Genomic DNA, 23,932 nt, shown 5'->3' on the forward strand with positions numbered 1-23,932 from the left:
GAGAATATTTTAGAACACGGATGTACAATAACATCAAATGATACTACTTAACGTGTAAAACAATTTAACAATAGTGTGACGTCCAATTATCTTATGATAATGATCTAACTTAGCACCAACTGCATACCGGTCTATAAATGACATGGTTTGCTCAAATGAGATTTATGGGAAATGTCCAATTCTTATAAAAATTGATAACCAATATGAAAATGAGTAAGTTGCTTAACATTTTATTCTACTGGGTTAGTAAGCATAAGCTATTGATATAGTCGGGTATCTGCAAAGCACTTTCCCTAACACGTTAAAATGGATATGTTCTGTCTTTAAAAAATAAATTGAATCGTGTATTAAAAAAGTGCCAAACAGATTATCTACTGTGGAGTTTGTGTTGGATAGGCAGCAGGGTCGACCATACATTTGGTTTTAACTAATTCGACTTAACTACATGTATTAGTAAACATGAAATGTCCTAAATAATAGTATACATTTATGGTACTTAGTCATAACTGTTTTATTACAATTCGGTATCAAAGCCAGAGCACGGAATGTTGTATGTTCAGTGCAATTCGATGTTGAATGGAATAAAACGTGACCGGGTGTAGACAAATCAGCGTCTGATACAGAATTGAAAATGTGTTATCATGACTTTTAATCTCAGAAATATGTCACCTTCACCGATATAGTAACGCTGGGATAGAAAAATACTTTCTATAATAGTTTTCAGCGATAATTAAATTCACAGTATTGTATCTCGGCCATCATCGCAAAAATGATGATTAATATATATATATAGGTTCTAAATTATTGATTCTTTCTACGTAAGAGCCTTATTCTATATATTTACATTCTGTGTGACAATCTCACATTACTCATGTGTTAAACCAGATGGTATTAATCACCGTATAAATACAGCCCAGATCACATACATGTAACGTCACTTCCGTCAGCGTCAGAAAAATGTTTGGCAATGCGTTGCGGGTGAATCAAACCTAGCAAGGATTTCGCGTAAATATGACCTCATTGGTGCTTTGTTGATCATAGTCACGCCGATGCTTGTATTTGAATGCAAACCAAGCACCACAATGAAATCGATTTCAGATGTGCCGTTCTTTCAATGGAACAAACAGGGGAATAGCTGAACTTAAACCCCAGATTTAGCCAAGAGAAAGTGAAGTTTAACGTATCTTAATGTGAATATAACAATTCAATTAAACGCTTGTTAGATTGTATTTATTTTCAATATCAATGCAATCTGGTCGTCATTCTATTTATCTGCCACCCAGATTGTATTGATCATACCAATAAGTACAATCTACCAAGCGTTTTATTGTTAAATACATGTATATGTAGTATTCTAGCACTTAAAAAGTAGCAACAAATGTTTCATTTATGGTTGTTAAATATGAAAAGAAATAATGCAAAATATAAATATGTTTTAGATGTTTAATTAAGTTTTAATTAGAAAACAGAATGTGTGGTTTGATTACACAATACACGAAAGGCATATATATACGTATAGTAAGTGTTCATAGGTGTTAATTGATACAGATAGCTTCGCTAGAAAAGATGATCCGTACAATGGGATCACAACCCTTCAGCTAGACGTCCCAACAGAAATAAGTTACTTAAAGAATTGTCTTGCTGTGGTTGGTTTCTTGGGAAGAATGTCGGAGGGAAAAGGAATGGAAACGGATAATTTGAGCCGGGAAATTGTGGGTTGTTTCCAGGGTTACCATTCGGAGGTCGACTGTCCTTGATAGGAAACCCGGTGTAGCAGCCTAATGTCTGGTTACTCTTCAGAACCAACAGTGGTTCACAACCGTCCGATATCACTGTACAGGAGGGCGGGGCGTACGTGGTCTCGTTCTGAACGCCGAAACTTTAATGAAATGCATGTTTAATTAATACAGCAGTACTGTTACTATACAAAAGTAATGTTTACATATCAACGAATTTAAAATGTAATGTAATTTCTGGGCTTTAAAGGGAATCTGCACGTAAATGGAGATCGTTTGCGGTACAGTTATACTATATTTATAAATTTTACATAGCTTCACTTATATCTGTGTTTAATATTACATTACGCATTTCATTAATTGTGTTATGAACACCTGACAAGACATTGGTTGTAGTTGCCCCATTATTTTCTGACGTCACATAGCTTCATGAAAGCACTTACTTCCAAATGCATTACGACATCATCAAAGAAAAATTACTTCGAGTGAAAACATCGCTATTTCAGATTACGTATCAGCGTGCGAAAATTTACTTTTAAACAAAATTGACAGCAAAAGCTTGGTTTATGGTGACAATAATTATACATTCTTTTTCTTTTCGTATGAAACCCACTACCTGCCTGATGTTCGCTATATATAAACCTTTATATTTCGTTTTATAAATATCGTTCAAATTAGGATGTCGTGTGTAATCTCTCGTTATAAACAATATGTTTATAATTAATTACCAAGAACAACATAATAAAAAATGGCGTACTATAAAGTAAATGCTTGCAATACTAAACGAGCATCTATTACATAACGAATATCAGTTAGATATAGATATCACATAAAATGATTAAAGATTCAGTTTCGCTATGTATTAAATTTCTTTTGTGTATAAAAAAACGTAAGATACATACCCACAGCACTGTATGAGGCCATTTGTACACTTGCAGTCCATACAAGCTGCTGTCCTGAACGACGACCCGTCAAGGATGTCCAATCCATTATACTCACAAACAGGGATCTGTCGGCCGGACACTGACAGATACAAACATGTAAAACATTACCTTATAGTAATACAACATCCTAAGTCTAGATACCACAAATCTTCCTGCAGATATACACGTTCAGAATTACACTAGCAGCACTTGTCTGTTAATTTATAAGTATCAAAAGTTAATGAGATATTTTAAGGATTCGTTTCATGATCGGTTTGCTTGTCCTGAGGGTCTAAAATAACAGTTGAGTTGAAGCAGGAATAGATGGTAATCGTCAGTTTATAGATATATTATCATATTGCCAAAACATTTCTCAATTTTTCAGTTTTTGCCTTCTTAGACATCACCAGTCAGAATTGCAACAGCCGTCATATCAATCCTGAATCACATAGTCAAATGAAATGGGGTCACGGAGATCAATATGACTCTACTCGTTAGAGGATAGGGATTTATATATGTATTACTATATGTTGTAAATGTCATATATTAATGACTTAACATTTCAACCTTGAATATCAATAACATTACAATGTTAATGGTATACTCCAAAACTATAATAATGGAGAAATCATCATTTGTAATCTACTAGCAAAGAATTGGGGTGAACAAAATGGGCATACAGTTCTAGAATGAATGGACAATTTATAAGTACACTTAACCATCTATTATGTCATTAGTTGTCATAACAAACATATAAGCAAAGTATAAACGAACAGTAAGTAAGTACAGTACAATAATTGTGATATTGCATCTGTTAATCAAGATTTTTAAAGCAGTATAGGATATACAGTAATTGCTAACTTAACATTCATTGCAATAAAAGGTACGGCGAGATTAAAAGGAGTGGGAAATCGGAAAATTTTAGTAAATCTTTCCACAAACGTTCATGGTAATGACGCCACTGAGGACAAGGAATCATCATATTTACAATAAGTAACGAATAAGGGAATAACAATTAACAGTTTGACATACATATTATTATTGTATATTTAGTGCTTTTACAAATTAATCTGATTCCTGAACTATAACCTGACATGAAATATTTGTTCAAAAATGTCTTGAATATCTTGATAATATTGATGTTTTTTTTAACGAGCAGTTTTCTAGTGAATCTGTACAATATGTGTTTTTTTATCAACATACAAGGAATTTGAAATCGTCATCTTAAAATTTTACTTCAGACTCATATCATTATTAGCGATTAGCGTGGGGTATCTGATAGGAGAAAGCATAACGTCATGTTTATGTGGTTCATAGAACAATGTTGTTTTTGTTTTGTTTTGTGACTGATCAGTTCCTATTTTATCTATTTTTAATCAGTCCCTATTTTGTTCATTTTTAATCAGTCCCTATTTTGTCCATTTTTAATCAGTCCCTATTTTATCCATTTCTGACCAGTCCCTATTTTGTCCAATTTTAATCAATCCCTATTTCGTCCATTTTTAATCCGTCCCTATTTTGTCAATTTTTAATCCGTCACTATTTTGTCCATTTTTAATCGATCCCTATTTTGTCCATTTCTAATCAGTCCCTTTTTGTTCATTTTTAATCAGTCCCTATTTTGTCCATTTTTAAGCAGTCACTGTTTTGTACCATTTTAATCAGTCCCTATTTTGTCCATTTTTAATCAGTCCCTATTTTGTCCTTTTTTAATCAATCCCTACATTGATGTATTTTGTCCCTTTTTAATCAGTCCATATTTTGTCCCTTTTTAATCAATTCCAAATTTTGACCCTTTTTAATAGATCCCTATTTTGTCCATTTTTAATCAGTCCCTATTTTTGTCCATTTTTAATCGATCCCTATTTTGTCCATTTTTATTCAGTCCCTATTTTGTCCATTTTTGACCAGTCCCTATTTTGTCTATTTTTCATCAGTTCCTATTTTGTCAATTTTTAATCATTCCCTATTTTGTCCATTTTTGACCAATCCCTATTTTGTCCATTTTTATTCAGTCCATATTTTGTCAATTTTTGAACATTCCCTATTTTGTCCATTTTTGACCAGTCCCTATTTTGTCCATTTTTGATCAGTCCCTATTTTGTAACTTTTGATCGACTATGGGTTACATTTATTTAATTTTCAGCACATTATTCATCCATAAAATAAACACAAATCATTGACTACTTAAACAATATTTGAATCGCTATCCACTAATTCCAAGATTTCTTTCCGTTTTTAAATAACATTCAAGTTATCGATACGGAATTTCAGTCAGTTTAATTAAAGAAAAAACAATATTTTAAAAATAAAACATAACCTAAGCAGAAAAAAAGACAATGAGATTTAGCAGGTGTCAAAATAGCCCAACACAATAACGACTACATTTATGATATTTTTAAAAGTATTCCCAGAAATCTAATGTCTTACCTTTATTGTGTTAATTTATGTTTTCAGTATCTTTCATTTTAATGTAATCTAAAATGACACAATCTATCCGTCACTCTCTCAATGAGCTTGTTGTTTCCACTCGAATGACTGTGACAGACAGTTACTAGGACAGTGTGTAGCGTGGACATGTATGCGTGTAAACATTAGTTAGAAGTATGAGGGCTGAGTCAACAGGTCCTGGGGAAATATAGAGAAAGTAAAGTATATCGTGATTTGACGAGGTACAATGTAGATATTCCTAACATGGTAGATGCCCTGTTTTGTACTCTCCCGGAACACCTGGGTTTATTCTCGTTGTACATTTTCAATGGTTACCATCTTGATCTATTTCTTTTTAAATTTTTGTTCAAACTTCCCTCTGGTTTGGTCGACGCTTTTCTAAGACCTTATATTGCTGTCGTACTCACAAAAGATTTGGTCTACACACTGTACACCGACAATAACAATCCAAAAAGTGACTCCTATATCTATCGTGATCTCTCGTGCTATTATCATACTCAAGGCAAACTCGCAGAGGTGGGACTCTGGCAAAGAGAGCAGTTATGATAGTCAGATAAAGCTATGAAGGATGTATATGTTGTTAGCTTTGCTCGAAAGTCATATTATCTAATGCGTATGTTCTACTGGATTTCTAGTTTTGCATATTGAATTATGAGACTCATTAGAAAACAAAATCGCTACTCGGCGGCCATTTTGAATTTTTGCCGTGGAAGGTTGTTTTCAAAAAGTTCTTCTGTGATCTTTCTCAAATTTTGCATATCGGTTTCCCTTGGTATCTAGTAATAATCAAAGTTATCATTGCAATAACTTAAACTCCCCTAATTGCTCAATTTAAAGACATGACAGAAAAAACAACAGCAAACAAACAAACAAACATAGCCAATATGGAACCATCTATGATTTTATAGTTGAGAGTTGTTAATGCTGTTTCTGAGAAAGTTCGTTTTCGATCTTTCTTCGATTTCATTCATATATTCCACTTGTTGTTGAATAATAAAAAGGAACAAGGGAAAGAATGGAAAGTAGACAAGTTCAGTCACAGAACCAAAAAGATAATTCAATTGCGGGTTCGAAGTTACCTGTGGAATCTCTTGTCAAATTTTCTTTTTTTTAAACTAATTTTGACAAGAGTGACATATATATGCTGAAATGTTTCCTTCAAATAAAGCAAAACTATGGGATATACCTAATACGATATACTAGAAAGTTCTGAATGCTTCTTTTTTTAATAGATCCTCGTTTAGAATTAAGATGCGTCTGTAAAAATAAACGATAAATTGAAATGTCTAATTACATTATACATTACGGACTTAAACATGATCTACGGAATTAAAATGACATTTGAATTATATTTCATAAATTAATCCAATTAATTTCAGTGATAACTATAAATAAACATAGCTATGAAACATGTATGTTAAATGTCTTTTAAGTCATATTTCATCACTTTATATCCGTAAAGTTTGAGAGGGACAATTGTTTAGTTTGGTATCGTTTAGCTTCATATCAACTGTCGAGATAATTAAAGGACAGCTTCCCCTTCAATGTACGATATACGTGTGTGTTCTGTATGTTTGAAAGCTTTGGGGGCAGTGGTATGTCTGTATATGTCTCCTTGTGATAGTGCGGAACTGATACTGACTTTATATAGTGCTACCTCACTGAAGTATATCGCCGAAGACACCCAGCAGGACACCCCACCGGTCACACTTTCTGACAACGGGCGAACCAGTCGTCTCATTCCCCCAAAACCCTGAGCGCTAAGCAAGAGTAGCATCCACCATTTTGATAGACTCTGAAATGTCTCGGCCATGGAACAGAATCCAAAGCCTTTCTCACAGGGACGAACGCCCAACTAAAGTAAATATCCGACCACGCGGGAAAATGATTTGTAAACCTACTACACACAGCACATCCACTGAAAGAAACATTTTAACGATTACATATATTCATGTTTACAGCAAAATAAATCACGTAATCAAATTCCTAACCTGTCCAGCTTGGTGATTTCCCGTTTTTGAGTTTAACTCTGTTGTTTGAAACATCATATTCAATTCTAACCAAACTTGTTAGTTGTATCACATTATGAACAGTTAAGCATACCACAGATGTATAATATCATTCAGACTAATGCGCTTTATTTTCCTTATATTTGTTCTCTCAGGATTTGAGTTCTCTCAAGATGCAAGTTTTCTCAAGATGCGAGTTTTCTCAAGATTTGAGTTCTCTCAGGATTTGAGTTTCCTCAAGATGCAAGTTTTCTCAAATGTGGGTTTTCTCAAGATGTGAGTTCTCTCAGGATTTGAGTTCTCTCAAGATGCAAGTTTTTTTCAAGATGTGAGTTTTATCAAGATGTGAGTTCTCTCAGGATTTGAGTTCTCTCAAGATGCAAGTTTTCTCAAGGTGTGAGTTTTCTCAAGATGTGAGTTCTCTCAGGATTTGAATTCTTTCAAGATGCAAGTTTTCTCAAGATGTGAGTTTTCTCAAGATGTGAGTTCTCTCAGGATTTTAGTTCTCTCAAGATGTGAGTTCTCTCAGGATTTGAGTTTTCTCAAGATGCAAGTTTTCTCAAATGTGGGTTTTCTCAAGATTTGAGTTCTCTCAGGATTTGAGTTTCCTCAAGATGCAAGTTTTCTCAAATGTGGGTTTTCTCAAGATGTGAGTTCTCTCAGGATTTGAGTTCTCTCAAGATGCAAGTTTTTTCAAGATGTGAGTTTTCTCAAGACGTGAGTTCTCTCAGGATTTGAGTTCTCTCAAGATGTGAGTTCTCTCGGGATTTGAGTTTTCTCAAGATGCAAGTTTTCTCAAGGTGTGAGTTTTCTCAAGATGTGAGTTCTCTCAGGATTTGAATTCTTTCAAGATGCAAGTTTTCTCAAGATGTGAGTTTTCTCAAGATGTGAGTTCTCTCAGGATTTTAGTTCTCTCAAGATGTGAGTTCTCTCAGGATTTGAGTTTTCTCAAGATGCAAGTTTTCGCAAGATGTGAGTTCTCTCAGGATGTGAGTTCTCTCAGGATTTGAATTCTTTCAAGATGCAAGTTTTCTCAAGATGCAAGTTTTCGCAAGATGTGAGTTCTCTCAGGATTTGAGTTTTCTCAAGATGTGAGTTCTCTCAAGATGTGAAATATTTCAAGATGTGATTTATCTCAGAGTGTGAGCTCTCTCAAGATGTGAATTCTCCTACGATGTGATTTCTTTCAAGATGTTAGTTCCATCAGAGTGTTAGCTCTCTCAAGATGTGAGAGGAAAATATGTCTTAAATGTTTCAGTACTCGTTGAGTGAAATAAGGAGGCAGGTAGATTTGTCAGAAATATCTGAAAACTACCCAAACAGTTTTTAGCATCAGGAAAAGAGAAGAATGCCAGTCAGATGTATTAAAATAAGTTCAAAAGAACTTGAGAATCATATAGCTATTTCTCAAACATAAGGGATCAAACAAAATAGAAATCACGTTATGTATTTGGTTGGTTGACATATCTATCTTATTACCATATTACAACATTCCAGATTTTGATGGAATAAAACTTGTTCTTATTATTATATTTCTTTATTTCCTCAAAATTGACAAGTTACAATGCATTTGCAAATCACTGAAGTCAGGTTGCGAAGAATCTCTCAATCTTTTTAATTGTTTAGAACTTTTGGTAGTAAAATTTGGATGCTATTCTGAAAATGGTATGAACTTAGCTTATGTTTTGTTAAGATACGACGTCTGAACAAAAACTCTCAAAGCAAAACTTTAAAGGGATTGACGACGCCATCACCGTCACCGACGTCGTTGCCGCCGGAAAAGTAACACTATACTAGCGCCTTCTCGGTTTTTGTCGTCGCAGGCGAGACAATAACAAATTATTACTATTATACTTGTTATATCATACCTGTTTCGTCGATTCGCCCGTAGCGGGTGAAGCAGAATGCCTTGATAAGAGGAAGGAGTCCAAGAAGGAAAAACACCCACGATACCGCCATGCTTTACCGAAGCCTCAGTCTGTGTAATAAAAAACGAAAAAAGAATATGTTCCCAGCTACTCTGACTTATATAGATATGTTTAAAATGATATATTCGTTAGTTATGGAGACCTTTGTAGCCTGGGCGTGGATGAAAACGTTATATAAGGACGTCTGTTTATTAATGTTAGCCCGCGTAAACAGAGTATTCCTTCGTGTGAGGCTCAATTGAAACTCTCATTTGTCCGGCCAAGCTCCTCGCGGGGACAAGGCTAGCGCACCTTGATGAGTATACCGTACAAGACCAGGGGTCAGTGTCATCGGTCATAACTATTTTGTGAGATAAAACACTAACATTATTGTATACACACGAATGTTTAACTTTAGTGTATTTTTTCCGAATGGCCGATTTCATCAGTAACACAATATCTCTTTCTTTGTTTTTCTTAATACTTCGTGTTAAACGTCATTCCACACTTCTAATTATACATTATCAGGAAACAAACACCTGTGTAAAAATCTCAGGTGAGACACAACAACAGTGTCACGTTTTTAAGATGCTATATCGCTGACCGACAATACACTGTTTGTCACAAAACATATAGCAATCGGTATTACAAGTTTAGAAATACAACCGTATATCTAATTCACACAAATAAACGAAAATAACAAAATAACATAAAAAGAGAACTCTAAATCAAAACTAGGTACGTGGTAATTATGTATCAATGTATAGTATTCAAACAACTCGCAAATAATTTTTGTTATATACATGTTCCATCAATGTTCTTTAACTGGCATTTCATACCTTAAATGTAGATTTTAAGTTTTAATACATTTACATTTCTATTGCTACCTATATACATGTACATTGTAAAATGATTAAGTAGTGTTATGACTTGACCACTCGGCTAGACAAAATTGTGTTAAACTTCTGAGGGAGATGGATTGATATAAGCTTTAAGCTTGTTTCCAGATCCTTTTACAAATTATGAAATGATATTTTTGTATTTTTACACGCAATCTCTATTAATTCAATATAATACTGTTTAAACTAAACTAAAAGTGAAATCGCAGTGGACCGAGAGTTACATATTAAACATAGAGTAAATGTCATAATCTTTACATTAATACAGCAGATTCTCTCGCAAGGTAAACCGAAGTTCTCCAAGTGTTAAGTTGTAAAAACTCTTAATTCGCCCCGAAGTATCACTAATTACCGCAAAGACAGCCGGTTTCTGTGTATGATTCGTCATTTTCCCGTACATATCGGCGTTAATGTCATTAGTAGGTACAAACGCTCACATACTCCTTGTTCGTTTATAGATTCCACCAATAAAAATTTTGCACGTTTCTGCTGTCCTAACGAAGGAATGTCCCTTTAAAATGAAATAAGTCATTCACAGAATACATATTGATATAAGTTTGGTGAAAATAATTTCAGTTTACATTTTTGGCATCTCGATTACGTGTTAAAGTTCTAATTAATGTGTATATTATGTATGTAGGTTTATGCTAAGCCGCGTTGTTATACACGGTATAACTAACCAAGTTATATATAACAAGTAAGTTTATCTAACGTGATTTTTAAGCAGTGGATCGGCATTGTTCAAGGAATAACTGACAACTTGCTTGGCTTGCCATGAATTTTAGAAATACCATTAGATAATCGTTCAAAGCGATCAATTTTAAAGATATATTCCAAAGGTTTTTATTGGACTACGTGCTGTTATTTATATTGATCTTGAGTTTGACGACGAGATGAACCTTTAAAAGCAACGCTTTCTAAAAAAAAAATGCACACTGCATGCATATCTCGTAAACATATCTTACTTCCCTTCGTTTTCAGGATACTGGTGACACAGCTAAGTAAATATTATGATCACGAGTAACCGTCTTATAAAAGTACGGGGTAATATTTGTATTCTAAAACAAAATTATAACCGGTATCAAATAGACGATCCTACGGGGAAAACATCTTAACCTCTTGCAGTGGACGTTCATATTCTCTATAAAAAAAACCCAAAAAAACAAAACAAAAAACCATAGGAACTACATGTGTAAATTCTAAACGACCAGTTGAGTGTACATAATCTCAATATAAATCGCATTTTGACCAAAACATTTTATGGAATTATACTTATCAGTAATAATCATTACTTCTTGTGGTATATTTCCCAGGTATTTAGCTATCTATCTAGCTCATGAGTTATCGCCCCTAAGTCGTAATCACAGACCATTGATATGGCGCAGAATAATTACGATGACGTCACAATGACGATGACGCTATAAGGTAGCATCTGGTTACCGTCACGTGATCAAAGGAAACCTTCTTTGACAACGCCAGACTTAGTTTTCGTCTGTAGTATTATTTTCTAAACTCTCAACAACTCCTCTCAGAATCATGTATAGACTATACATTCCTCAGGCCAAGCCGCTGGAGACCGCACTACAAAGGTAGGTATTAGTATACTTATGTATATTTTCTTTAATAAGATTTTTGTAACGGACATATACTGTCAGCTGTAATTTACTCAAGACTAATAGATACTATAGTGATAGTCATGCATGTTATTGATTATCTTGTAACAGACCGTTAATTAACCATGCTATCTGTTACAAGACAATCAAATTTATCACGGCGGTATTTATCAGTCTTAATCAATTTTAATTCACTGCCTCCACTAGGGATCAAACCCGGGACCCCTAACTAGTCTTACCCTCTCCCGATCGAGCTAAAGAGAAGATCTCTCTAGCCGAGCAGTATATCGCCGCTAGTATTTACCAGGGTTACAGACTTCCCCTCCAGGAAAGACCCTGTCTTCGAGATTTGTTCCTGTTTATTTTTAGGGGTTACAGCGATGTTTGAAATCGCAAGTAATGTTAAGTATAATTCCCTGAGTTCTACACGGACCCTAATGTTACAGAGCGCATTATTACTTAAATCTTAATTACCAGCCTCTGCTATGGATCGAACCCGGGCCCTCCAGTTGACGAGTCTTACGCTCATCCGATCGAGCTAAAGAGAAGTACCGCTCTAGTCGAGCGGAATAATGCGGCTATTATTTACAAGGAATACATTCTAAAATTAATAATTATAAGTTATCTGTGTCCCGAAGTAGAATTGCATTAAGAATTGTGAAGTCCTGAAAGACAGTTTAGTTTCTTATCAAACTATACAGATATTTGTAGTATAACTGATAATTGAAATTTGAGATATATCCACGTATTGGCTGTATCGATAAAGGCTATTATGGATGACACTTTATTGGATTAATTATGAAATCATTTCACCTCTGTTATACTGGTAAATGTACGTTAAAATAAATATCCACCAGTAGAGTGAGTGAAAAAAAGTTCAGTCATTTTAGTGAACAATCTAATACTTTTAAACTCTAGAAAGGGGTTGGTGAAAAAACTTAATCAATAAGTGTATTGATAGATAGAGCTCCAATGAGAATTTAATGAAAAGTTCAAGTCGACGAATGGAAGAACCCCCCCCCCCCCCCCCCCCCCCCCCAACCCCCACCCCCCTGGAATTAAAGTTTACATATTATTGTGTGTGTTTTTACAGACATATTTTCTTTGCTCACATAGCATCTATGCTTTACGGAACATTGCGAATGCTGAGAAGACCACTTTTGACGGTAAATATGCACTGCATACTTTATATATAATTTCTATGGTGGCATATTTCTGCCATTGTGTTATTTAGGTTGCGTTACGGTAACACGACTTAAAATGTACTTTTTACTTTTGCCCAGATATGTCATCTACTTAGCGTTGTCGAGATAAGTTGTAAAAAGAAAATTTCTGCTTAAAAATGACGATTTTTATTTATGCACCGACTGTGTATCGAACTCACGATCTACATGTATGCGACTGGAAACTGGAGTACCAGGGGATGAAAGGCAATTGTATTACCACTGTGCCACCTGACCACCTTGTTTATGTTGACGTTGCTTGTCCCTGTATAATGAAACAATTCACAATTTGTCCCTGCATGATGATGCTTTGATATAATACAGCGTGCCATATTGTGTATGTCTTGTGCGTTGACGCCGAATCTGAGACTGTGACTTGCATGGTTTAAATTAGCCACGCCCGTATGTTGACGCTCAGTACTGTTGACACTGTGCCATTTCTCCCCATTTATTTCCCTCACATCCATTCCTTCAGGTCTCCAAGACATTGTTGCGCTACTGAAGGACGTCGCTTACGTAGCCTGCACCGCCATGACGTCATCAGGGAGAAATGGCACCGTGAACAAAACTTCTGGATGCACGTAAGTATGAAACATCCATATATGATATCATATCATACACGGATTGAATATGTATGTTGATTTATAGACGTATATGTATAAAAACCGGGATAAGATATTTATTACGTCATTTAATATATTGTACATTAATGTGGCAGGTTTACATCATCCGAAACGAAAGATATACACTTAATGATGTTGGAACTTCACAGACGTGCTTCCTCACACAAAGCTATTCTACCACAACTCCAGGATCTCCAACAGGTAGGTTTTTCATTAGTAATACCTCGGGTGTTTTCGGAAGACGAGACGATGTTTTGCGAGCTTGCCCGATGTTTAATTCATTTTTCATTAATGTCGATCGTGAGGCACTTCTTGTCAATCTAAAACTTTCAATGTGATACAGATTTGATTATGGTTGTTTCTGTTATCAGAAATGCTGGGATAGTCACAATCACCTGACAAAACGACAGATCTTAGTAAAATCACAAGAAAAGAAATTAGCACTCCTGGAAAAAGACCACGTTTCTTACGATGACGCCATGAGGAAATGGATGAATTACAAAATAAAAGAAGAAAGCTCCACTTCAGTTCACAACACCATGACGAACTACTTTCGGGACATGTTGTATAAAGAAAGACGTTTACGTCTAGATATGGAAGAGGTTTGTCATATTTTTTTTTTGACAAAGAAAATTCTACTTATCAACGCTATTGTAGAGATATTTTTTAAACGATGTAGAAGTAAATCTATTGCCCAGATATATTCCTGGAAACCTTTGTATTTTCGCTAATTGTTTATTGTCGACTGAAGATCACACTGTGAAATCATTCGAACTTTCTTTTTCCTGTTATATAACACCAGCTTTCTTAGATTTAAATATTATGGAGAAGTGATACATAGCTAAACCTTAGATGACTAAGTATTAAACATCATTTGTTACAGCTTGAACAAGAACTTCGTCAATTTCTGTGCCTGAACATTGAAATCAGACTCCGTAAAACTCTTGAAAACATGGCGACGACTATTGACCATGTTGACTTAGACTGCAGTAACACAAGGTGAGTTATATCAATTTATATATATATATCTATATTCCAAGACACGAAATTTACACTAAATTGTTATTTTCTATTTCAAAATCGATAAAAGAGGACAGAAGTTTGAACGAAATGTAGATGTACGTGGAATGGATCAAGGCAAGAAAAATCTGGAAGGCTTAGCGTTTCAAAATACTGAATCATGCATTTTATGAACACAAACATGGTGGCTCTGTTATGATATCAATGGTGGTTTCTTATGTTTCAGATACCAGATTTTGAAATCTCGTATAAAGACCATTAAGGTTCGAAATATCGTCCAGAGTTTGCTTCCGAAGTGCAGCATGGAATATGAATACCCAAATGTTCAAGTGAGTAGATCTTGATAATTCTCTAGTAACACATTGTCTACGGACATACAAATACAGCAACTTCTCTACAAACACATTGTGTACGGACACACAAATACAGCAACTTCTCTACAAACACATTGTGTATGGACATACAAATACAGCAAATTCCCGCACATATCAAAAGAAGTCAACAAAGCCAAAAGACGACTAAGCTGAATGGTGAAAATCAGGAAAGGCGTCTCTTCGATTTTTGCGTTGATGGGTTTTCTTTTCCGTTATTTCCCTTCTTAACTTGACATTAGCAATGACATATATTAGCCAGCACATCAATAATTATCTCCAGTGTAAACCTATTTCTATATCGGGAAACAGTAGCTAGATGTACATTAGATTATAACTCCCCGTCCCTGTATAGCATTAATTAGAATTATAATTCGCTGTCCGTTTGATTATAGGAGGTCATCACGGCCACCGGGTTCTCGGAGCTGTTACCGAGAGGTCACATGGTTTGTCTTCCTCGACACAGAAAAGTACAAATGGACGACAATGAACTCATGACGTCATCCCCGGGAAGTATTGGCGAAGGTGTGTGTAATTTATACTTACGTAATGTGAGATATTTAAATACAAAATAGATTTTAGTGATATTCCACACAAATTGCTTAATTTCTGTCTGTTTTCTATCTTCTAAAAACTAAATCGAGGCATATTATTGTTGCAAGAACGTGTGATATGTCCCCTATCTTGGAACACCCGGATGACAAATTTGGTAACGAATATGATCCTTCTAAATAGTGATATAAATTTGCCCATTAATCCGTAATTTGGCACGCCCCCCTAACTGAAAATCCTTTATCAGACCTTGGTTTAGCCTCTAAGCATCATTTTAAGTAGAACATTATAGTATTGTAATCAAACCACTTCCATCTTTCTTTTAAATTAATTGTGCTTTTAATACAGAAATGAATGATGCTATGGACAGAAACTCGAACAGCGGCTGTTACTTCAAGGCAATAGGGTCTAAAGCATCGACTGGTCCCGAGTTTTTGAAGCTAAAGCGAGGTAAGTCATGGTTACTTCTAGACCTACAGGAAAGTCGAGAATTCAGTATCCTAAGTGTGTTGAAGTGATTAGTATAGTAAAAGAAGTATATCATGGGTGTCAGTGCAATAGTCCACACTTCTTGACCCTCGGTACTGGTAGTACTACGTGTCAAATATTCTGGACTTTTGTTCTAATACCTATGTTATATTTGTATAATTATGAAATGTATCCAGGTTCTGGAAAATTGTTTACAAACTTCTCTTTGACAAAAATAAATCAAATTTGATACAACATTTACTAAAATATCTACGTCATTTTTCAGATCACACATTTAAACAGAAGTTAACAGTAATGAATGGTGACGTAGCGTTTGGCTGGTCAAGGAAAGGACGACTTGGTCAGAAGAGATGGGGCTTTTACGACTCCCGACTGATCACCAGAGTGGTGTGAATCTGGACAAGCAAATTTAACATGCAAAAAAAATAAGATGAAATCTGTAAAAACAAAGATATATATTATATGACAAATAATCACGGAGGATAATACTCCACTGGCATCACTCTGAAAACGTTACATTTGTAATTATTAATTTGCCAAATTGTATACATGTATATATTGAATGTACTTTCAACTCGCCCTAATTTACTTATTGAAAGGACTGTTACTTATATTCCATTGGATTAAATTATTGAATGTGATTTTAGTGATTAGATGTTTTTATTGAGTAGAAAACAAGGAGATCAACGATACGGAAATGTAACATAAAGCATTGGGAAACATCAAAACGAGAATTAAAATGAACGGAAACTCTCCGGCAAAATACAAAATAGCAATCTTTTATTAAACCAACGAGGTACTGTGTCCAAGATTTTTTCAACATAAGTAACAAGAAATCCCTCGTGTACAAAGGTATTAATACACACAGCACGTGCAGTAATTTACTCTTGGATACAGTTTTTCGAACGTTCCTCAAAATTCGGGGGAACGTATCATCAGTATATAAAAAAAAAACTTTATAAAAGAAACTCCCTGGAATTTTGTAATTATCTATCATATATTCTAAAGAAGAATTCCCCCATCGAACAGCTTCAATCGTTAAACCACTCAGACCATTCCGTGATATTTACGAAGACCCAAATACCAAAGTACTTTTATCCTTGCCTCAATCCAATACCTTCAGCAGAGGTATCAAAATCAAAATTGCTAAATAGACTCATTGGATACTGTGCGCCTTCCCTGACAAAGAAGATCAATGGTTGCTGTTGCCTTTAGTAAAGAGATTGTAAAGAGGAATAAAATTCAATATGACATTATGATCATTTACTTAAATCAAGGACATATATTAGATTATATTTTATATACAAGTAGGATACTAACTGTGCCTTTTACATACAACGGTATTTCAAAACTGAAGTTAAACCCCTGAACAATACGAATAATGTCGCATACGTATTATTTGTCTTTTTATTGTTCGTTTCTTGTGTGTTTTGTCTTGCGCTTTATTTTTTTACGGTAAAACTAGATGTCGTGCCAACAGTGGCACTGATACCAGATTTATATTTGTGGCCGATGAGTCAGTCAAAATATCCGTGTACGCAATTTCAAGTCCCAGAAAAGTACTTTATATATCCGTCCGATTGATCAGAGATATATATCTATCTATTTATCGAGGGTCTCTGGTTTAACGAACGAAAACATCAATACTATTATGTTAAGATGCTCTGTCTGATGTATTAATTGGAGTTTGAATTTATTAATATATTCGTCTATATGTTTTTTGTTAATAGCAGTCTCCTTACTAAATACTTAATTACCTACAGTTTTCTTTATAAAACTTGTCTTTGTCCTATCTCGTTTAAAAGATGTCTGAGTGAGAATGAGTTCTCGGATTGAATTTGGTCCAATTACATGTATATGTAGCAAGGATGGATTTTGAAAGCTATGTAACGTAATGAGCAAGAAGAAGCTGGAAATTCAATTTTAAATCAGTTATTATAAGGCCACAGGAAACACGACACGTTATCTGTTGTTTTCATTTACAAACTGAAAGTTGACTTGTACAAACATTAGGTTGTCATGGAAATTTCTTTGTACTGGAGAAAAGGCGATTTTCAAAGTACAGTGTATTTTTTTTCCGACTGGCCTTAAAGTGCAGAGGTGTTTGAAATAACCATATACAATATTCAGCCACACTAATGGATGTAAAAGAACACTGAAATATCACTTCGGTCCATCGCTATATCAAACATAAATGACGATAGTATTTGGAGCGCAACCAAGAACCTTTCTTTACCTACTTTCTAGCCTTTTAGACCTCGTGTTCAAAGTTCTAAAAAGACCGATGTGGAGCTTGGACACGGTGAATTACCTTGGATTTATGGACAAAGATCAACTATTGAGGTAAAATGGTTATTAGTCAAGCCTGGCAATGTCTAGAAACTCTGGATGAAACGGATGAATTCCACGAATAACGTTAATATAAACGAGGAACAGAAGATGACCTAAAAGTGATCCCTGGGGAACTCCTGCTATAATTTCCTTGTATGAAAATGAAGATTATCAAATATGTCATTTATAAATTAAATAATATGAGACCTAGTACAGAACCTTGTGGGCCGCTGGCATGTGCAGTTTTCAAAGAAGATTTTCAGTCACCTACACAAACCTGCTGTTTTCTGTCACTTATTAGCTCATTTCTTCGAAGAAGAGTGAGAGCTTATGTCGTCACTCCGGCTTCGGCGTTGGTTTTTCAAATGTTAAATTTTTGGTGCAAGTGTTGAAAGGCATAGTAATTTATGGTGATATGGTCCCTGTGGGCGTCAAACTATCCCTGCCGGAGTTAAACTAAAAGATTTTTGAAAATTTTTGCGTTAAGTTTTTGGTGCAAGCGTTGAAAGGTATTAATACATCACTTTATAATTGTACTAGGGTGCTGATATTTGGCAATATAGTTCCTCTAGAGTTAAACTATCCCCTGCCAGAGTTAAACTAAAAGATTTTATGGAAAAAACCCCAGATTTTTGAAAAAAATTTTGACTTAGAAAATGTTTGCGTTCAGTTTTTGGTGCAAGTGTTGAAAGGTATTAATATATCACTTTATGATTGTACTAGGGTACTGATATTTGGCAATAGAGTCCCTCTAGAGTTAAACTATAAGTAGCTATCAAATTTCGGCTCTTCATAAAATGTTGAAGAATTTTCAAAGTAGACATCTAAAGCGCTTGACAACTTAAATGTCATACTGAGATAATTCTAGTTGCCTATTGTGTTTGTCTCACGCCTGTAAAACACATGCTACTCCCTTATGATCTGAGAAATATGACTCAATGACACCACATCTGAAAGAGGGAATACCACCGACGTATATATGGTCTAATAATGACAAATGGTCTGTAGTGACATCTTGGATACACTGTTGACATCCAGTAATGAGTTCCAAAGGATTGTCAGATAGTTTAAGGATGTCGAAATTAAAATCACCAATTAATACAAATGGTTGTGGTAGAGAAATGCTTTTGAGGAAAGCTACCAGTTCAGATCGTTTTGTACCGGGCGAAGAGTAGAGTGCGATGATAGAGACTGATGGAATAGCTGAAGTAGGATTTGATATTGTCAGAGTAACAGCTTCATTGCATTTGTTATTGGTCGTTTTCACTTGTTTATGTGTTAATGAGGATGTTGGAATCGGTTTCTTTGAATAGATAGCTAATCCATATGATGATCGTGAATTTGTAGATGTTGAAGAATCAAAGCGATATAAATTGAAGTTTGGTAAAACATAATCATCACTTTGATCACTTGTTTGAAGTTTTGATTCAGCAAATATCATGAGGTTGTATGTATCTTGATAATGTTTGTGTAATGAGCGCACATTTTGAAACATTATACAAAATTCTGTCACAGAATTGGGAAGTACTTCAAACACTATATGGTCGACAGGTAAAATTTGTGCAGTTCGAAATCTGTTCATTTCATTTTGCACAGCCTTGTCAATTTTAAAGGATTTTGAATTTAACTCACGAATGTACAGGTTCTGCATGTTCGTTACCCTACTTAACGCAACATAATGTTTAAATGTTCTTCCAGTGAGATCCACAACTGCTGTCTGCATGGTGTCACCTTGGCATCTGTGACAAGTTTTAGCAGAAGCACAACGCAATGGAAATTGATCTCGCATAACCAACTCCGATTTATATTTGCCAAATTGTCTTTTAATTTTAAACACAGGTGTCCACTGTTTGTTGATGTCCTTTTTGTATAAGTTTTTGTTTGAATCTCTGGCTTTAGAACCTATGGTGGATTCTGGAAATTCAACCCACAAAAACTTGTACCATCCATTTAAAGTCAATGGTCCAACAGCTTTAATAATGCACAATGCTCCATTTGCTAAACCATCATCTACATCTACATTGCAACTGATTTCATTTCTTAATCCTATGGCAGATTTAAAATCTTTACAAAGTCCCATAGTTTTGCTGGTGTCTGACGGGATAAATTTCTTAATTTTCCCCTTGATGTCTGGTGAGACATCTCCTATAACTATATCCATAGCGACTGATGTTATTTTTGTGAGTCCAGATTTGATGTCACATATCAGGCTGTTATGGCTATCTACTGATGATTTTTTTTTAGAAAAATGTGAGGCTCGTCTATAGGGTATGATGAACCTGTTAAACTTTGTGTGATTTTTCGAGTAAGCAAAAGCTTCACATCATCGTCTGTATGTTTATTTTCTCGCAAACGATTCAAAAGTTTGGCAAATATTTGACTTTCTTTTTGACGCATAATTTCTGTACGTTCAAACATCCTGAATTATCTTTCCATAGATTAATCGCCAATGGTCCATACTAATTAGACAATTCACGAAAGATCCACCCATCAAATACAGGTTTTAATTGAAACAAATCACCAACAGCAAACACTGAAATGCCACCAAATATTTTGGAAGATCCCTTTATCTGTTGAAGCCTCTGATTTATGAAGGAGAACATTTTATTTCCCACCATGGAAATTTCGTCAATGATGAGGAGTTTAACATGTCGAAATTGGCATTGAAGTGTGTTGAGTTTTTCACTTGTTAATGGTGCAATAATCTGCATATCCTTGATTTGCTGGAATTTGTATCAAAGAATGAAGTGTCTGTCCATGTATGTGGTATGCTGCTTTTCCTGTTGGTGCCGCCAGTAGAACTTTAGGATCATCAGGGTTGTTGTTTGAACCGAAGTTCAGGAAAGGTATCAATGCCTTATACAAGGCTTTGACCACAACACTTTTACCTACTCCAGCACCTCCAGTCAAAAAAGCATAAATGGGAGACTTGATGCTTTTGATGTGACAAAGAAAAGAAATGAAAAATTTCCGCTGCTGTGGATTAAGCTTTCTTATCAAGGCATAAAATTCTTCATCAGGCAGACAGTTTAGAAGTATCTCCACTTTGGTTGGTTTAGAAGTGTTATTGTCACCGTTTGTGAAGTGTGAGTAGGACTTTATTTCCTCATTGGGTGGTGCTAGATCCTGGTATTCATCACAGTCTTTCACTCCTTCATCCTCATTCTCTCTTTCTATTGGTTGTGCAGAGGGAGCAACCTTATCCCAACAGTCACCCAAGTCTGATTCGGGTACAGCTTCCGCATCAGCAATAGCAGCATCCAACTGTACAGACTTGTGGTTGTATTCTTGTATCTTATCATGTATGGTGGAGTCGTTCTGTGTAAGGTTCAGAAAATGTTCAGAATAAGTGTCAAACTGTCCAATGGTTGCTTCCTCATTTTGCCAGGGGTGAAATAACAGTAGAATTTCTCGAAAGTAATTTATTTTCTTGGTCCATAATTTGTTGGTATCGCACATATCGAGTGACCACTGACCTCTTTTATGAGTTTGTTCCCATCAAACAGTTTGTATGCCTTTTCATCTTCATCCTGTAGAAAACTATCATCTTAATCCGAATTAAGTTCACCTGTATGTTTGATTTTCTTCGGGTGTACACAACTTTGTATTTTGCACACAAATCAGCTAAAAACATGTTTACTAATGATTTCGGCCGTTCTGCATATCTGCATGTAGAATGCTGGTAGTTTCAATGTCAGGGGAGTCATCTGGAAGATTCTGAAGTAAGTTAAAGCTTTTTAGCATGATGATTCTTTCATTTGGTGGACTGGTGTTAGTGAAAAGATCTTGGCGTGATGATTGCTTCAGGGGCATTTATAAGATGAAGAAAGCTGCCTCCTGTGCGGACACATCCACATGGTTGAGAAACTTGTGTCCAATTTGTTGTACTTGATTTTTTAAATCATCATTTCCCTCCTTAGCTTCTTGTGTGGCATGGCACAGCAAATTACTCATTCAACGTTATGATTTGGCAATATAAGACATGATGTACATAGCACAAGCATAAAGATCCAACACGAATTGTCAATCCAGATTTGCTCTCCAACATTGAAGTAGTACTTTGTTATAGGCATTAATTCTGATAGCATTTTAAGCTCTTTTCAAGAATACTTTACTACTTGAGAGTGAAGATCTGATGGCTAATATGTATTTTTCTTATGACACACCAAGTAATCGTAGAAATTTATAAAAAATCTATATCAATGCCTTTTTTCAGGTGATCAAGTTTCTCGCTGATATGTGTCCAAGCTTGCTGATGTTCTTTAATTTTGTCAGGAGTACAATCATTTAAAGGTTCTAGAATACATGTTTTTTTCTTCGGTGGTAAGGGAAATCCAAAGCGACATATGTTTTTGTTGTTTTTCCTGCATGTTCTACTGAAGTGCTATAAGTGAAGTGTCACTAACTCTTCAATTTCGGAATCTCGTCCACAGGTCACAGTTTTATCAATAAAATCCATCACTTTTACCGTGCTCTCATCTGTACCATCCAGTTGAGGTGTTCCTTCTATCCACAGCAAGGAATGTATGTGTGGTGATCCTCTCATTTGAAATGCTACTTTGTAGAAATGATACACAGCTTTTCCTATTGGACTTACAGTTGTCATCAGAACCATCATGCATCAGTCGTTTTACTTGATGATTGAAATGTCTGGCACAGGTAACTGGGTCTTTTCTGATGAGTTCCGACTTTTCAAACCAATTAAGCTCTGCTATTTCCTCATCTGACAATTGTTTGCTGTTTACAGATTGTGATAGGATGTTCAAAAGATGTTTCCATCTTGTTTCAGCTGACGAGAACGATGCAAACCATGTTGGTATACCAAGAACTCGAATCAAGGCGTAAATTTCCTTTTTCACTCTTTGCCAGTATGGTGGAGATCCTAGAAGATCTTTGAAGATTTTGTATCCCTCATTATGGTGAATCAAGTTCTGTAGTTTTTCCTCAGATTTAACATCTTTTGCAGTTTTATTTTGATGTCCCCTGAGTTTGCTTTGTCCAGTATATGTTTTGACTGATTTTTGTTTTTTATATTTGAAGAATATGTTTGGAATATGAGAAGCGGCTCGTCAATCCCGTCGGCGTAATTCAGATTTACATATTTCACTGTAAGCGATGTTGCCAGTTCTCTTTTGTCCACAAAATATTGTCGGAAATGATAGTTCTTCAGAATGTTTATCCAAGAAAATACTCAAAGTTACTGTTATTAACAAGAAGCCTTAATGCATCTTTTACTCTGTTAGGTCGAATAATTTGGAAATCCACGTGATGTTTGTAAGAGAGTTTACGTTTGAATTTTAAAGGTATGCAAAGGTCTTCATTGATTGTTCTTGGTAAGTTCAGCACAGTGTTATCTACATTTGAAGGAACATTTACGACGTTTCCAATTAAGCTTATCTGGCCTCCTCTCGGAAGTTCATGTAAATGCATGAATGGTACACGTGGTGCAATTAACCGTTCTTCTAAATTAGTTAGATTCAAAGCTTCAGGTTTGTCTGGAAAGAAGGCACCATTAGACTTAGCTAAATTTGGCAATTTGTTGTTTTTAACAGTTGTAGAACATGTATGACAAATCCACTCCTTATTGTCAGCACTGATAACACCATTCAAAACTTTGGTATGTAAGTCTGAATTAGTAGTAATTTTAATATTTGCTAATTTAACACTTTCCCTATACCACATTTGGTAGCAACACGTATAGATATATGTGGGGCCTCTTTTAACACTTTTGTGGAAGTCATCTATTACACAACCAATATTTTTCTTTTCCTTTTTCTTTTCATTT

The 23,932-nt window shown here is 35.2% G+C and overlaps 2 protein-coding genes across 2 annotated transcripts; one reads left to right on the forward strand and one right to left on the reverse strand.

Moving 5' to 3' along the window:
- Nucleotides 1-1,429: 1,429 nt before the first annotated feature.
- Nucleotides 1,430-9,156, reverse strand: LOC117321961. Its single transcript, XM_033876599.1, has 3 exons — nt 8,988-9,156; nt 2,639-2,759; nt 1,430-1,879 (listed from the first exon to the last, which is right to left on the reverse strand). Exons 1-3 carry the CDS (start codon nt 9,076-9,078, stop codon nt 1,585-1,587), a joined length of 507 nt encoding a protein of 168 aa, XP_033732490.1. The 5' UTR covers nt 9,079-9,156; the 3' UTR covers nt 1,430-1,584.
- Nucleotides 9,157-12,660: 3,504 nt separating this feature from the next.
- LOC117321963 lies at nt 12,661-16,242 on the forward strand. The gene is made up of 9 exons (XM_033876601.1): nt 12,661-12,704; nt 13,237-13,342; nt 13,480-13,585; nt 13,756-13,986; nt 14,268-14,383; nt 14,631-14,733; nt 15,171-15,300; nt 15,676-15,777; nt 16,082-16,242. The coding sequence occupies exons 2-9, from the start codon at nt 13,293-13,295 to the stop codon at nt 16,207-16,209; spliced, it is 966 nt and encodes a 321-aa protein (XP_033732492.1). The 5' UTR covers nt 12,661-12,704; nt 13,237-13,292; the 3' UTR covers nt 16,210-16,242.
- Nucleotides 16,243-23,932: the final 7,690 nt, after the last annotated feature.

Source organism: Pecten maximus, chromosome 2 (genome assembly GCF_902652985.1).
Source record: "Pecten maximus chromosome 2, xPecMax1.1, whole genome shotgun sequence".
Classification (NCBI taxonomy): Eukaryota; Metazoa; Mollusca; class Bivalvia; order Pectinida; family Pectinidae; genus Pecten; species Pecten maximus.